General features: G+C 51.7%; 3 protein-coding genes across 4 annotated transcripts in view; all 3 read left to right on the forward strand.

The window, feature by feature from the left end:
• P2RY12 (purinergic receptor P2Y12) overlaps positions 1 to 3,285 on the forward strand; it is a 4,593-nt gene extending 1,308 nt beyond the window's left edge. Inside the window, exons 2-3 of one of the 2 annotated variants that reach the window (XM_031055409.1) lie at positions 951 to 1,033; positions 1,570 to 3,285. In XM_031055409.1, the coding sequence (XP_030911269.1) occupies positions 1,587 to 2,594 (1,008 nt within the window). In that variant the 5' untranslated portion in view covers positions 951 to 1,033; positions 1,570 to 1,586 and the 3' untranslated portion in view covers positions 2,595 to 3,285. The remainder of the gene's footprint in view (positions 1 to 950; positions 1,034 to 1,569) is intronic. The other variant, XM_005419072.2, reaches the window with a different exon arrangement.
• A 1,989-nt stretch (positions 3,286 to 5,274) lies between these two features.
• On the forward strand, positions 5,275 to 6,970 carry P2RY13 (purinergic receptor P2Y13). The gene is made up of 2 exons (XM_005419180.2): positions 5,275 to 5,349; positions 5,816 to 6,970. Exons 1-2 carry the CDS (start codon positions 5,300 to 5,302, stop codon positions 6,855 to 6,857), a joined length of 1,092 nt encoding a protein of 363 aa, XP_005419237.2. The 5' UTR covers positions 5,275 to 5,299; the 3' UTR covers positions 6,858 to 6,970.
• Positions 6,971 to 12,836: 5,866 nt separating this feature from the next.
• The window catches only part of GPR87 (G protein-coupled receptor 87), a 10,026-nt gene continuing 6,960 nt past the window's right edge, over positions 12,837 to 15,902 (forward strand). Inside the window, exon 1 of the mRNA XM_005419073.1 lies at positions 12,837 to 13,069. The gene's annotated coding sequence lies outside the window, so the exon portion shown is untranslated. The remainder of the gene's footprint in view (positions 13,070 to 15,902) is intronic.

A 15,902-nucleotide genomic window follows, 5' to 3' on the forward strand; every position in this document is an offset into this window, starting at 1 on the left:
CGGGCACCGCACATCCTCCAGGGACCGCTCAGCCCCGGCTCCCTGAGCACGGCCCCGGCACCGCGCATCCTCCGGGGACAGAACAGCCTCCAGGGACCGCTCAGCCCCGGCTCCCTGAGCACAGCCCCGGCACCAAACATCCCCCGGACACCGAACATCCCCCGCGGATCGCACATCCTCCAGGGACCGCTCAGCCCCAGGCACCGAACAGCCTCCGGGGACAGAACAGCCTCCGGAGACCGAACATCCTCCGGGCACGGAACATCCCGCAGGGACCTCACATCCCCCGGGCACCGCACAGCCCCCAGGGACCGCACATCCCCCAGGCACCAAATATCCTCCAGGGACAGAACATCCCCTGGGGACCACACATCCTGCGGGACCGCGCATCCTGCGGAGCCGCACAACCCCCTATTCAATCTATGCCGTGGATCAATACTCTGCAGCAGATCAGTAAGCAGAAGAGGATGTTTAGAAACTGCGACACTTACAAATCCATTGAAAAAAAGCTACAACACCTAAAGTGGTGTCTTGCATATCCCAAAGAAATTGAAATATGTGTAATTTCATTGTTTATATTTAGTCTTTCAATTACATGTTCAATATCACATAATGTTGACTTACTGTATGCAGCTTAAAACTTGAAGCACTGTTCTACAAGTCACATAAGGAATAAATATTTCCTCCAATAATAACCTTCCCCATAGTAACAAATCACAACTTCTTTCAGGGGCTTTAAGAGTTTTAAGAAACAAGGCTGTGTACAGAAATAACACGAAGGACTCACAAGCCAGAAGGGGCAGACAGGAACGCAGCTCTGTGCTCGGAAAAGTTGCACAATCTGACAAATCCCTGCTCCCTTTACAAATAGTGCCTCTGGGAGTCAGTCAAAGGCAGGAAGCAATCTGCTAATTATTTCTTAAAATTTCATTTCTCCTTCTTTTCTACAGAAAACAGAAGCAGAAGCTCCTAGTGCATCATCTGGAATCTGCAGCTGTCACCGGCTAAGAAAGCAGTTTGGAGCCAGAGCAAGGTCTGAGCCTCGGGCCGGGGATGCTCAGCTGCTCCTCCTGCCTCTGTCAGCTCCGAGGGGCTCCCCAGGAGCCCTCCTGCCCTGCCCCATGGTGAAGAGCTGCAGGGGCTGCCAGGGCCCCCTGGCTGAGAGCAGCCTGTGCCCAGAGCACCCAGCTCCTCCTGGTGCCTGCCCCGGCCCCGGGGGACCACGTGCCCACCTCTGCCAGGGCTTGCTCCCACAGCACGGGACTTGGCACACCAACCTGCTTCATCTTCAAAGCAAAAGCCTTTTTGTCCTACTTTCTAGGAAGAAATAAAACTTTGTCAGGGATTTGGGCATCAGCTGAGAGCACATCAATTCCCCGATGCCTGTTTCCCACAGGCAGAGCCCAGACAAGCAGAACCAGCTGCATCACCACACACCTGAGCACTGCCCTGGCCCAGCTGGGTGCACTTTCACAACACAACAATTCAAAGCTGACTGAAAAGGCTGAAGCCTCATAACAGATAAAACTCTCAATTTCTTCTTTTTTTTTTTCCTGTTTGTTTCTCCAGGGAGAAGAGATACCACAATGCAAATGAAAGCCACAACCCAGTTCAGCTCCTCCAGGAATGACAGCAACTGCACCAGCGACAGCAGGATCAGCCAAGTCATCTTCCCTTTACTCTACACATTTCTGTTCCTGGTGGGGATCACCATGAACGGCCTGGCAATGTGGGTTTTCTTTAAAATATCCAGTAAATCCAATTTCATTATCTTCCTCAAGAACACTGTGATTTCTGACTTCCTCATGATCCTGACTTTTCCATTTAAAATCCTCAGTGATGCCAAGCTGGTGTCCTGGGTCCTGCGAGGGTTTGTGTGCCAGGTCACCCAGGTGGTGTTTTACTTCACCATGTACATCAGCATCCTGTTCCTGGGTCTGATAACGATTGATCGCTACCAGAAAGCCACCTCACCTTTCAGAACCTCCACCCCACGGAGCCTCCTAGCTGCCAAGGTCCTGTCCACAGCAATCTGGCTGTCCATGTTTGCTCTCTCGCTACCCAACATGATTTTAAATAATAAGAAGAAAACACCCAAGAACGTAAGGAAGTGTGCTCTCCTGAAATCGGAGTTTGGCTTAGTCTGGCATGAAATTGTAAACTACATTTGTCAGCTCATCTTCTGGGTTAGCTTAGCAGTCATAGTGGTATGTTACATCCTCATCAGCAAGGAACTGTACAAATCCTACAAAAGGACTCGATGCACAGGGAAGGGATCTAAAAAGACTGTCAATCTCAAGGTTTTCATAATAATTGCTGTGTTCTTTATTTGCTTTGTGCCATTCCACTTCACCAGAATCCCCTACACCCTGAGCCAAACGAGAGATGTGTTTGACTGCTCTGCTCGGAACGCTCTGTTCTACCTGAAGGAGACCACGCTGTGGCTGACGTCCCTCAATGCCTGCCTGGATCCCTTCATTTACTTTTTCCTGTGCAAATCCTTTAGGAAATCCCTGCTGGGCATGCTGTGCAAGCACAGGGCAGTGTCAGGGGCACAGGCAAAGGGGGATGACTCTGACGAAACCCCACTCTAGATCCCAGGGCTCCTCTCCCCTTCCTGGCCACACGCCTTCACTGAGGTGGCAGGAGCACAGGTCCACGAGGAGCATCCAGAACTCCACTGACTTCTTCAGAAACAGCCCTGCAGATGAGGCACGAGCCCCCTGGAACCACCACCGCTGCTGCAAAAATAAAAAGCTTAAATAAATACCAGAGGAGTCCTCTCAACCTCCACCCTTGCCAAAAGAGGAGCTCCCCAGACCCCAACCTCCACGGCTGTCAGAACTGATGGGAAGAAGTCAGACCTGAAAGGTGGAACTGTGAGGAAAAACTTAAAACAGAATCATGAAATGCGACAGATGATACTATGAACTGTAAAGATTTTGCAGAAATAGCTAAATTTGGGCCAGAGTATAGTTCACGACAACACAAGACCTGAGAAATGCAGATAAAATGCACAGTAGATGTCATTTTTCAATACAGGGAGTTGTCACCTTGTATGCAACTGGCAGACAAACAGAAACCTAGAGAGAGCCATTTGGGCAGATTTTTGGTAACAGAATAACACTTTTCTTATCTCATTCTATGCTTGCAGTTCCTAATCCATTGACCAATAATTAATAGTTGTATTTCAGAAGAAATTATTTCTTAATCAGGCTTATCTTGATATTAATTAAATCCCCAAATCCTTCCCCTTACTACATAAATAAATGATGTTTTCACAGAGAACATTATATTAGAAAACATACAAACACTTGATTTAAATCTTCCTGAGATCCTGGGGAAAAACAGGCTCATGGTAAATTCTTTACTGATGATTAAGGGCAACTTTTTCCACTATACAAAATACTCAACCACTTCCCTTTTTGCACCTGGAAAACTTGAAAAAAAACAGGGAAGTATTTTCAAGTACATGACATTTTGAGGTATCACTGCAATTGCACGTGAAATAGATTGTGGGCTATTGGAATAAGTTGTGGTTCATTTATCACCACTGCAAACAGCTCCAGCTGAGCAGTGAGTGTCCACATCACACAAGAGCTCAGCCTGCCAAAGCCATCACCTGTCCATCCTTCCTGGGACGTGTCCCTGCCTGCCAGGCACTTCTGCAACCCAGTTTCCTAAGAAGTTAAAGGGCAGCTCACTTGTTGCTCACCTAGTGCCACCCTCGGCCTTGGGGTCTGTGCATCTCTGACAGCTCGTTGGGATGAACCCACCCTGCCTCAAACTGTGCCCTGCCTGTGCTGGGCCCTGCTCCAGCTGAGGCAGGCAGAGACTGGGCCCACCACGGAGCACCAGGATTTCCCTGGAACAGGGTCCAGGCCTGGCCCTGCTCCAGCTGAGGCAGGCAGAGACTGGGCCCACCACGGAGCACCAGGATTTCCCTGGAACAGGGTCCAGCCACCCCAGAGCGTGCACCCCCAGAGGGCCTAGGCCAGGTCAATCCCCATCAATGCCCAGGGAGGGCGGTGCCACATGCCCCACTCCCACCCAGAGCTCATTCTGCACACATTTTGCACCTACACGTGGAGAGAGAGTGGCAGTTAGCCAGGAGCTGCTTTCCCTGGCCAGGTGAGCTGTGCAGACAGACTCCACAGACACACCTGTCCCCCAGAGCCACCACGGGCGGGGTGTGCACAGGTACCTGCTGCCTCTGACACCTGGGAACAGCATCAAGAGCTCAAAACACAGAAGGCACTGCCTTGGACAGCACTCCAGGGGCGTTGCAGTGGACTGTGACACCCTTGTGTGGTCACCAGTGGGGACCAGAAGGCAGGGACAGCCAGGGACACACCACACTGGTGACAGTGCTGAGCGTGACTGGAGCCCAGCCATCCTCAGGGCTGCCTGCTCTCAGCAGCCATTTAACAGTGACACCAGCACCTACATTAACCAAAATGTGCCAGGTACTGATGCACAAACTGCCTGGCACAGCTGCAGCCCGAGCTCCTCTGGAGCAATCCACAGCTGCCCGAGAAATGGCCTGAGCAGGAGCACTGCCCTCAGGGCAGCGAGCCCTGGGCCAGAGCTGTCCCACCAGCAGGCAGCAATAAACTCACACAGACAGCTCTGCTCTCAGAGAAATGCACCCAGTTCCAGCCTACACCAACAAACACACCATCAATCCACAGCTCTCCACGCAGCAGTACCTGCCAGGACAGAAAGGGCTGTAGCAGCACAACGGTGCAACCCCTGCCTGCATGGGCCAAACCCCAGGAATCCTCTCTGGAGAGGCAGAGCCCAGCCCAGGCCCTGTGCCAGGGACACCAGAGGCAGGACAGGGGGCAGCCCCCAGGCACCACTGTCAGGGGGCTCCCAGCAGACCCTTGTAATGCTTGGGCAATGACTGGTGCCATCCAGAACATGGAATTCACACACAAACAACACCCAGGAGCTACTTTGGAGGGTTATCCGGGAAAGCTGTCAGGAAACACTCTGTGTCTGTTCATCCTACCAGCCCAGGCGCAGCAGGTCTGCCCCACGCACACACAAACTCAGAAATGTGTCTGCCCTGGGAGGCAGGCTCAGGTTTCCTTTCCCAGGTCAGGAGCAGATGGTGTGCTTTCTCACACAGAGCAAAGGGAAGAGACAGAAGCAATAGCAATGTGACTAACTCAGGCGACGCTGAAAATGAGGAAGGAAACCACACACCAGCAGAGAAACGTCTCATCTTTCTACACATTTCCCCACTCCTAACACTTTGCTCCAGGCTCCTGCTGGCAGAGGAGCAGCGGATGAGATGGGGACAGCCACAGAGGGCTCTGTGACAGCTGCTGCAGGCGTGCCCAGGTACTCACAGGGTCGGAGTGTTTGGGGTGTGTGGGGTGCTCGGGCAGCTGGTACTCAAGGCTGGGAGCCCCCTGTGTGCAGCTGACCTTGGAAATGCTTTCTGCAGCTGTGCTGATATGTCTGTCTTCTGGGCCACATCTCTAACATTTCTACTGAACGCTGAAATACATTTCCATGGAAAGGCCAGCAGTGCTCCAGGCAGTCTGCTCTTGTACCCTGCTGACATTACCCTAGGCCTCCAAAATAAGTATGAACCCTTTTAACTCATCAGTGGATGCTAGCTTGCAAACAATTTAAATTTCAGCAAAGATTTAGATTTTCCATGAACCAGAAGAAAAATTGGTCGGGCTGTTTAACAGACTTGGATTTAGTGTTTATTCATGCAAACCTGCTACCACAGTAAGGAACATGTAATACTACATACAGAAGGGTGTGTTTTGTATTCTCTCTCTCCTTTTCACCCAAGTCTGTTCCCAACGATGGGAGGCTCTGCAAACACGAGCTCTGTGGGTAACACCAGTGCACCCTCCTCTGCACAGTGCCAGCGTGACACCACCATCACCCACCTGCTCTTCCCAGTGCTCTACACCCTCATCTTCTTCCTGGGACTTCTGCTGAACAGCCTGGCCTGCTGGGCCTTCTTCCACATTCCAAGCACATCAACCTTCATCATCTACTTGAAAAATATCTTGGTTTCTGATTTCATCATGACGCTGATGCTTCCTCTGAAGATCCTGACAGACTCTGGCCTGGCGCCGTGGCAGCTCAAGGCCTTTGTCTGTCGTTTCTCAGCTGTGATATTCTATGACACCATGTACATCAGCATCGTGCTGCTGGGGCTCATTGCTTTCGACAGATTTCTAAAGATTGTGAGACCTTTTGGGAAGTTCTGGGTGCAAAATCTGACCTCAGCAAAGATCCTGGCGTCTCTGGTCTGGCTCTTCTTCCTCGTTCTATCCCTGCCCAACATGGTCCTGTCCAACAAGGCAGCGACGCCCCAGTCCGTGAGGAAGTGTGCCTCCTTGAAGAGCTACCTCGGACTCAAATGGCACGAGGCTGTCAACTACGTCTGTCAGTTCATCTTCTGGACTGTCCTCATCCTCATGCTGCTATTTTATATAGTCATTGCCAAAAAGGTATATGAGTCCTATGTAAAAACACAGAAGAAAGGCAACAGAAGCGAAAAACGGATCAAGGGGAAAGTATTCATCATTTTTACTGTGTTCTTCCTGTGCTTTGCCCCCTTCCACTTCAGCAGGGTGCCCTACACCGTGAGCCAAACGAGTGCCCACATGGACTGCCGGCTGCAGAACCAGCTCTTCGTGGCCAAGGAGAGCACCCTGTGGCTGGCAGCCACCAACGTCTGCATGGACCCCCTCATCTACCTGCTCCTGTGCAAGCCCTTCCTGGAGAAGGTCTTCTACAGGAGGGTAAAGGCTCTGCAGAGAACAGCCCAGGCAAACCCAAAAACAGAGCTGGACACACGAGTATCTCCCACTGAGTCTTGATTCTGCAGCTGCACACTCTGCTCTACATCTTCATCGAGAACTTGAAAAGTAGTTTAGTTTACTTCTGCTGAAGAGCACAAAAGGGTGTTTGCCAAGTAATATTAACACTCAATAAATGCAGCAAAATGGATTTTCTAAGTACACTCACTGCATAGCCTTGATGGCCAAAAGGCTCTTGCTCAAACTGCCTAAGACAATCCACAGGTTAATTCTCTCTGCTTTAAACTAAACCAACTCACTTGCTAACAGCTGAGCAGCTTACTGACTCTGGCTGCTCTGAAGGGCAATCCAGCTTTATTTGGGAGTGAACCCCAGAGCTGGTGACTGTGTATGTCAGTAATTCCTACCCTGAGTGTCAGCTTGGCTGCACATAAAGAGTAGGCAAGGGGAGGGACAGAGGGAAGGACTCGGTCCCTTGCCATCCCTCCTCGCCTCTCACACATGTAATTACTTTCCTACCACCCACACTGTTTCACCACCCTTCCTCTCTGCTCCCAGCAGCAGCACCTGGTGGAGGGCAATGCTGGCAGTGCCCCAGTTCAGTACCACAATTTCCCAGGACATGCTCCTCGTCCAGGCAAGCAGAGCAGCCAGGGCTGCATTCCCCACCCTGAGCCATGTTGGGCTCAGCCCCACACTACCCTCACCAGGAAGGAACACCCAGAGATGTCCCCTTGGTGGCACCTTCGCCCTTCCCAGTCCCACCACAGGCCAGGAGAAGGGAGCAGAGGAGCCTGAGCCTCCCCATCCAAAGACTCCCCCTCCAGCCAGCTCACCAGACCACTCACGGGGCTCTCCCCTGCCTATCCCACAGGAACTAGGCCTGCACAGAAAATACTTTCTAACCCCAGATTCTGGAATTTATGTCACTAGTTCAAGACTGCAGTGTCCCTTATCCCAAACCATCCCTTCTCCTCCAGCTCTCCTGCCAGCTTTATACTCTCTCACACGTGCCAGACACTTTGATCACCACCAGACTGCTATTTTTAGAAATTCATTGTTTACAGCAGCCTAATCCAACCCAGCAGGTTGCTCCATACAGCTTGATTTTCTCAAAGCTGCTCTAGATTGCTGTGCATTAATTATCTCTGCCTCTGGGATTCTCCGGCCTCTGCCACACAGGGAGATGTTTGCCTTATTTAGCAACTTCTACCCACTACATCTCCTCCACCAGGCGTGTTACATGCCTTCTGCAGCTGGAACACCCTTCCTACCTGGAAACAGAACTAATCTCCAATCAGCTTTCAATTGGTCTGAATCTGCCTATAAATCAGTGTTATCTCAGCCATTGTCTACCTCTTACATTAAATGCTGCGGCATTAAAGGCTCTCCCCACACACACACACTGTTAACAGGATTAACTTCGCTCCTTTAGGAAAAGTAAATATAATAAATTCTTAGCTGCTGAAGTAGTCAGCCCTTCAGAAACTGCTTAGAGGAGCATACAGGAGGCTGGAAATGTTCCTCCCAACCTGCTGACACAGCCTGACAATTAACAGAGGGCCCTGAGCCAGACACTGGCAGAGGAGCGTCTGTGCACCCGCTGTGGCCTTCCGCAAGCACAGCTCACCCAGAGCTCCAGGGACTGCCAGCACTCACTCATCCAGCTCTGGACTGGCAGAGCAGGCTGGCACTCAGAAACTAAGATGAAGAACAGAAATTTCTTTTCCTTTCTGATTTCTGCTTGTGACTGGGGCTCATCCAACGCTGTGCACACACACTGGCAGCTCACACAGCAGAGAGCCCATGTTAGGCTGGGTGTAACCACAAAATGGGATGAGTTGGTCCTTAAATAAAGGGTGTGACAAAGGTTTCTGAGGAGTCTTAATCATCTGTTTTTCAGCTGTTGCTTCTTAGGTAGGTAAAAGGGAGCTAAAGCCACCAAACTCTGTAGCAAAGGAGTGAAGGTGACTGCAAGGACAGAACACCTGCTTGATGCACTTAGGGAAAAAGTCCCTGAATCCCAGAACCTGGGATTTTGCACATTTTTTCTACAAAGTTTTAGATCACTGCCTCCAGATGGAACAAAAATCACAACAGTTAAAATGGCTCAAAGTTTAGTTCTCTGTTTTTTAAGGCTCAAACAAACACCCGAAGCAGTATTTTGCTTTGCACGTGATCAAACAGAGCCGTGTTTGGAGAGCAGCTCTGCCCTGGCAGGAAGCCCAGAGCAGCTCCATGGGCTCCCCACATTTCTACAGGGCAGCCCAGGGATTTGTGGAATTCTGCAAAGTTTACCAGCATATTCAATACAGCCGTCACCATTTTCCCAAACTTGGCTTCTGTCCCAGCCCACCTGGAATGTGCTGGTGCTGCCCTGGGCAAACCCCACACTGTTCCCTGACAGAGCAACAAACACCAGCACCATCCCATCCCATGGACAGGACAGCAAACACCAGCACCATCCTATCTGGAATGTGCTAGACAGGACAGCAAACACCAGCCCCATTCCATCCCAGGGACAGGACAGCAAACACCAGCCCCATTCCATCTCACTTGTGCTGGACAGGTGGGCAAACACCAGCACCATTCCATCCCATGGACAGGACAGCAAACACCAGCACCATTCCTTCTGGAATGTGCTGGACAGGACAGCAAACACCAGCACCATTCCATCTCACCTGTGCTGGACAGGACAGCAAACACCAGCCCCATTCCATCCCATGGACAGGATAGCAAACAAACACCCGCACCATTCCCACCCCACCTGTGCTCACTCCAGCCCATCACACCACAGGCAGCAGCAGGGCTCTCCCTTCCCATGGACAAATGTTTCCTTGCATGACTTGTCCTCTCTCCAGACAACCTAGAAATTGAAAGCTGGCACGAGGCTTTGAGCCCTTTTGCAGAAATGACCCTGGGCCCAGGCTCCCATGGGCCAGCTCCACACAGAAAGTACTGACAGCTGTCCTAAACATCTCTGGAGGTCATTGGGTTCCTGGAAAGGGAACTACAGGGCACTCAGCAGGTGAGTTTAATAGGAAATCACTCATTTGTGTACATAGAGGCTTATACAAAATTTTTATTTTCCTCGTGTTTCAGAAAAAGGAAGTATTTTATACCCTCACCTAACATATGCACCCTCCTGCCTCTCCTCAGAGGGACAGCATGGTAATTCCTGGGTGCCCAGAGACAAACTGCTCTTCAGAGACACAGTTACACACATCCCTCCATCCAGGCTCCCCAGCTCTGAGTACTCCGAAAACTCTCACAACACACAGCCGTGCTTCGATTAATTAGAAATGCAAACCAATGATTTGCATCCTGAACCAGAGCTGGGCAGACAAGTCCAGCAGCCGAGGTCTGACCCACATGATGGCACATGCACAGAGCCAGCAGGGCACAGGGGAGCACTGAGGGCACCAGGACAGACCTGAGCCTACAGACAGCATCAGCCAGACAAGGCCTGGAGCTCCAGGCTCCCTGTCAGCCCACAGTGAGGAACTCGAGGGGAAAAGAACTGAGCTTTTAAAGTCAGCTCTTAGTTAGATACTTTCCTCCTTCCTTCCCTGTGAGTGACAGGCATCACACAGTGACTGGAGTAATCCACACCAGGAAAGGGGAAATGTCAGCCCTTCCAGGACTCTTGCCCTGACAAAAGCACCTCCACCTGCACATCTGCAGCTCTAACAGTGCAGAATCCTCCCCGTGTTGCAAGCTCTGATCTTGCTGACACTTTTCTGCTTAAAAAGCAGAAACAGCTAGTCCTGTGCATTACCCAGGTGATGAATCTGCTTTAGAACAACCTTGCAGCTCACATTGCTAAATATGGCACTGAAGACGTTTTAGAATGAAGCAACACAGTAATTGTTGTAATAACGTTGTTCGGGCTCTTATGAAATCTGAGAGTTGCTCTCTAATCATCAAAACACAAAAAGGGACATCCAGCCTGTAAATAATGTGAACAATAGTTAAGTTACAGGTTACCTTCAGCTGTTCTTTACATCAGACCTTCACACTTCTCCTGCGCTGTTTTCGGGCAAGCTCCCCAATTTCAGCGTTTCGTGTGTCAGCTCGTCCTGACCTGCTCAGCCTGGCAGCAGCCAGCAGCACGTCTGCATCCAGCCTGCCCAGGGATGCAAGGGCACCAGCTGCCAGCCCATCACATCCTTCTGGCACACCAAAATACAGAGATTTTTAAGAAAAGTTATTGTTCCTTCTCACCATATTCAAAAACTAAAACTAAACCCCATTCTGGTGCAGATTTTATTTCTTATTTGAGTGTTACTAACACACCAGTTTTGGTGTGTAAACTCTACTCCCAAAGTGCCAACCCCTGAACACTTGAGTCTCTGTAAGCAATTAGATCACATTTTTTAAGCATTTCAGTTTTCACTATAAATTTCTTCCCTCTTTCCCCACGGCATATCCTGCTGCACTGGTTCTTGGACCCCAGCCTGGGAGACCACCAGCACTGGCTGTGATGAAAAGCAGCAGCACAAATGTAGGCAACACACGTCGCTGTGCCATGCTGGACTGCAGGAGTGGCTGCATTCCCTGAGCCCAGCTGTGCCCCCTGAGCCCAGCTGTGCCCCCGGGCAGGGATGCAGGAGTTGTGCTCCGCACAGCACTAGCTCTGGAGCTCAGTGCCTCGTACAGGGGGTGTTCCAGAGGGTACAAACCCCTCTAGACCCTCTGAGCTCTGTTCCCCTACTCCAGCAGGCAGCTGCCAAAGCCCAGGGCACAAGGGACAGCTGAAGGAAGGCAAAGGAAGCACACACTGTCCTGCACAGTCACGAGCAAGGCAAAGGCTTCACCAAGTCTCCTCTCCCTCGCTGCAGGGAAAGCCTCCTCCATCCTCAGGGGTGCTGTGTGCCTGAGCAGGACCATCCGTGCTGGCAGGGTATGCAGCTCCTGGGGTGAGCTTGGCAGCCTGCAATAATGGAGCTGAAAACACAGCAGAGTGAGCCCGTGTTCCTGCAGCCTCATCTGCATGGGTCTGCTTTGCCTTGCAAAAGCTGGGCTTCAAAGGCGAGCTGTGCCAGCAGTCTGTGTCATCAGGGACTGTGCCTGATCCGAGGGAGAGGTCCCGGGGCAAGAGGAACTTTTGGAGTCTGCCCACAAGCAGCAGTGTGGAATTCAGCACAGGGCTCCCCAGCAGAAGCTGCTCAGCTCTGCGGGGGCAGCAGGTGGGTCCTGCTCTGGCTCAGCCCCTCGCAGGCTCCGTGCAGAGGCAGTAGGGGCTCAGCCACTCAGGTATTTGAGAAAAAAATTAAACTTGTCTATGGAAAAGTCCAGGCACAACAGACAGAAAATGGCCTTGGCAGCCACTGCTCTCAGAGCATTGGGGATTATTTTTTCTTTTCTCACAAGTTTTTAACGAGAGAGATGGGAATTTGCTTTCTTTTAAAGAAGGCAGCAGATATGGAAAATTACCCACTTCATCCTCCACTGACATGAAGCAGAACTTTGTCCCAATAGAACAGTCCCAGTAGAATATGTCCCAATTTTACCCCATGATTATTTCAGTGCTCTAGAGGCACTAAACAGTCTGATTGTAAACATGAGTACAGCCAGGACCACCGAGGGCAGGGCTGTGAGAGGCAGTGGGCTCAGTCAGCCCTAAGGAGCACCATGGCAGGAAACACTCAGGGCATTTGAGCTGCAACACTGAGTGACAGACCTGGAGCTCCACTTTCACCCTGCACAGTATTTAGGAGGAAGGATCTGTTCAAAGCACAACGCTAAAGGCAGTCTAACTATAATCAAATTAATAATTGACAAGATAAGCTTGATTAGTAGATATTTCCATCTGTCCAGCACCAGATTTTTCAGGCTGACATTGAATCCAGAGGCACGGCATGCCCCGGGAGGCAGAGGCAGGGCAGCAGGAGCAGCCTGCAGGCTCTGCAGCCTTCCCCAGCACGCTCCCACCTCCCAGGTGAATCACCGTCTGCGTCCGGGCGCCCCAGCTGCGCTGGAGCCAGGAAGTGAGCGGGAGCTCACCTACCCTGGTATGTGAGTCATTCCCAGGAATGAGAGAGCCAGTTGCTCCAGTTGCTCCTGGCCAGGGGAATTTTGACTCTCTGATCAGGTATCACCAAAAAAAAAGCCATTGGAAGCCCAAAAATCCTCCTGGCAGCCATGGTCGGTTTGGCTGCCCTCTCCCAGGAATTACTCCCCTGCCCGCTGTAGCTCCAGGATGGGTTCTGCAGGAGTCTGAGGCACTTCGGGGATGCAGCTCCGAGAGCGGAAGGCGACGATGGTGACAGGTAAGCGAGCTCTGATCATCCGAAAAGCATTCGATAGGTTGTTCAGTGAATCTGCTAGCACTTTCTCACCCTTGGCTGGAAAAACAGGAATTCAGATATAGTTGCTGAAAGACAGACTTGGAACCATAAAATGAATGTTGGGTCAATCCAAAGCGTGAAAATTCTCATAATAGCATGCCTTTACCAACCTTATATTCACTCATACATAGTATTATGGTGGCAAAAAAAGTTCCGTTTCTACTGATCCTTCCTTCTCAGATACGACTCAAAGTGCAGGTGGGTCCATTGTTTCAGTAACTCGCTTCTTGACAGAGCTTAACTCATATAAAGTAAGATTCAGTAACTACAGTACCTGAATTTGCTTTAAAAGCGTTTGTACTGTATTCCCTTTCACCTCTTTCAGCACAGGAAAGCAAACTTGAGCTCTCTTCACTATATGAAGAGAATAAATGTTCTCTTCCTTCGTACTTCGTTCAAGTCATGTTAAAACTTGTCAGGTTCACTGGAAAAACCACATAGCTCTGAATGTGCAGACTAGATCTGATGAGTCTCACAGCTTGGGAAATATCTGAGGTGCTTGCAAAAACCTCTGTCTTTTAGGGAGATTTCGTATTGGAAAGGTTGTTCTTGGTTACGGAGCACTGGGAGAGCCGCGCGATTCAAGGGTTTGTTAAAAATCACTTCTTTGTGCACTATGGGGCCTGCAGCCCCTCCTGGGTGCTCCATCTGGAAACTGGCAGCACTTCACACTTCTTTCCATCTTTTTAAAGAGTTCTGCAACCCTCTTTAGAAAGGGAAACCAGGAAACCCAGGCAGCCTTTGGCTGATGTTGCTGATTCACTCGCAGGCTCTGGCCCTGAGCATGGAACCCACCAGCACTTTTCGGGTTGGGAGAAGCTTCCCTGCTCTCCTCTGGGGGGGCCAGCAGCCCCGAGGCACCGGCAGAGCCTCTCCTGCCTCCCCATCCCATGGGAAGGAGGGACGGCAGCACCAGGGACAGCCCCGACAGAGGGACCGAGCAGGGGGACAGAGGCAGGAGGGTGTGCGGGCATCTCCCGCACGGACACCATGGCTTTGCACTGGGCTGGGAGAGAAAAACAGCACATTTGGGCAGCATCAGCAGCGAGCCCTCCTCCTCCCCCTGGCCAGCTGCTCAGGGCTATCGCAGCCCAGCCCCGTGTCCCAGCCCCGTGTCCCAGCCCCGTGTCCCAGCCCCGGGGCAGGGAGGCAGCGCGGAGCCCAGCCCGGCACTCACAGCCCGGCACACACAGCGCCGTGCCTGGCTCCAGAGCCCTGCCCTGGGCACTCCCCTGGCCCCACACACGGTGGGGACATCCAGGGGCAGCACGGCCAAACGGGACAGGAGCAGCGGGACAGGGCCGCAAGGCTCCGGACTGCTCCACGCCACAGCAGCACTTAAGAGGCCACAGGCTCCTTCCCACTGCCCCCGGCACAGAGCCCTGGAGTGGTCAGGACAGGAACCAGGCACTGGGAATGCTCCTTCTCCTCACCTGGTGACCAGTCCCTTGCTCGCCCTTCCCGAAGCTAAGCTCAAGAAGAACCTCCTCTTTCATCCAGTGAGCACCAGCAGAGGCCAGGCTCAAAGCAAAGTCCAAGAACCTCCTCTTTGATCCCGTGAGCACCAGCAGAAGCCAGGCAAGCCCCCTGACTACAGCACTGAACCCGAACTGTGCAGTCTGATCAACAGTGTGGGGCTGGTGAGAACGCACCTGACACACAGCCTGAGCTCCAGACCCTCTGCATGGCTGTCAGCTCCACAGGAGTCCAGGCTGCAGCTGACACCAGCCCCTGGGCTGCCAGGAGAACTCCAGAGGAAGGAGGCAAGATCCATTCCTACATTTCAACATTAATCCCTTCCAACAGAAAAAATACCACAACATCTTAAATGAATTCAAACATTGCACTGTCAATGATCAGAGGTTGGGTTTCCACTTCTGACCAGCAATGAACCTCACACAAGGTGCTGCAGCAGCCACTGCTCCTGGCTCACAACAATGTCAGTGGCATCCAAAGGGACAGCTGATGCTGAGCAGCACAAACTGCACTGGGACCAGCCTGTGTCACCCTCCCTGCAGCTGCAGGTGCTGCACTGTGCGAGGAGCCCGGAGCTGGGTGCCAGGAGGAGCAGCAGCTCTCACAGCTGTGCCTGATGCCGTGCCCAGGGCCAGCAGAACTCTCCGGGCTGTGCAAGAAAAAACGGCCTTGCACCAGGCTGGACTTCTCCCTGAAATCCCCGTATCCTTTCCTTCCTCTTTCAGGCAGTGGTGCTGCGGTGAGTAGCAAACAGCACGGTGCGGCAGCAGGATGGACTGGAGCACAGAGAAACAGGCACACAAGGATTTCTTGGTGCTTCTGCGATGTGAATTAGGATTGCATACAAAAAAATCAATAGAAATTGCTTCAGCACAGAGAAAAATGCTTGAAAGTCAGACTGCAGTTACTGAAAGACTTAAATGGCACTGGCTATGTGCACATACCAATGATTATTTTTGTTTCCCAAGATATTTTCTCACAGTGGCCCCTGAGGGATGTGATAGAGGCACAACAGACACAGGTCCAACAGATGAAGGTGCAGTGCTACCAATTACACAGCTGCATTTCTGTGTTTGTGCCCCAGACATCCTGATTCTTTTTAAAGTGTCATTTTGCTACCCCCAGTGCAAGCGTACAACAACAAGTTGCAGGTGCAGACAGGCTGTGAGGTTTCAGCTGCAGCACAGGCAGAGACAGCACAGGCAGGGGCTGCCCTGGCACCAGGTACAGCCAGGCTGGGCACAGCCAGGCCCTGGTACAGCCAGGCCCTGGGCACAGC

This window comes from Geospiza fortis, unplaced genomic scaffold (assembly GCF_000277835.1).
Source record: "Geospiza fortis unplaced genomic scaffold, GeoFor_1.0 scaffold172, whole genome shotgun sequence".
In the NCBI taxonomy this organism is placed as follows: domain Eukaryota; kingdom Metazoa; phylum Chordata; class Aves; order Passeriformes; family Thraupidae; genus Geospiza; species Geospiza fortis.

Bases quoted from the DNA above. Each gene is read 5' to 3' on its own strand.
- P2RY13 (XM_005419180.2), top strand. From the start codon at position 5,300: ATGGGGACAGCCACAGAGGGCTCTGTGACAGCTGCTGCAGGCGTGCCC. The intron at 5,350-5,815 runs GTACTCACAGGG...TTTTCACCCAAG, and splicing joins GCTGCTGCAGGCGTGCCCAG to TCTGTTCCCAACGATGGGAG.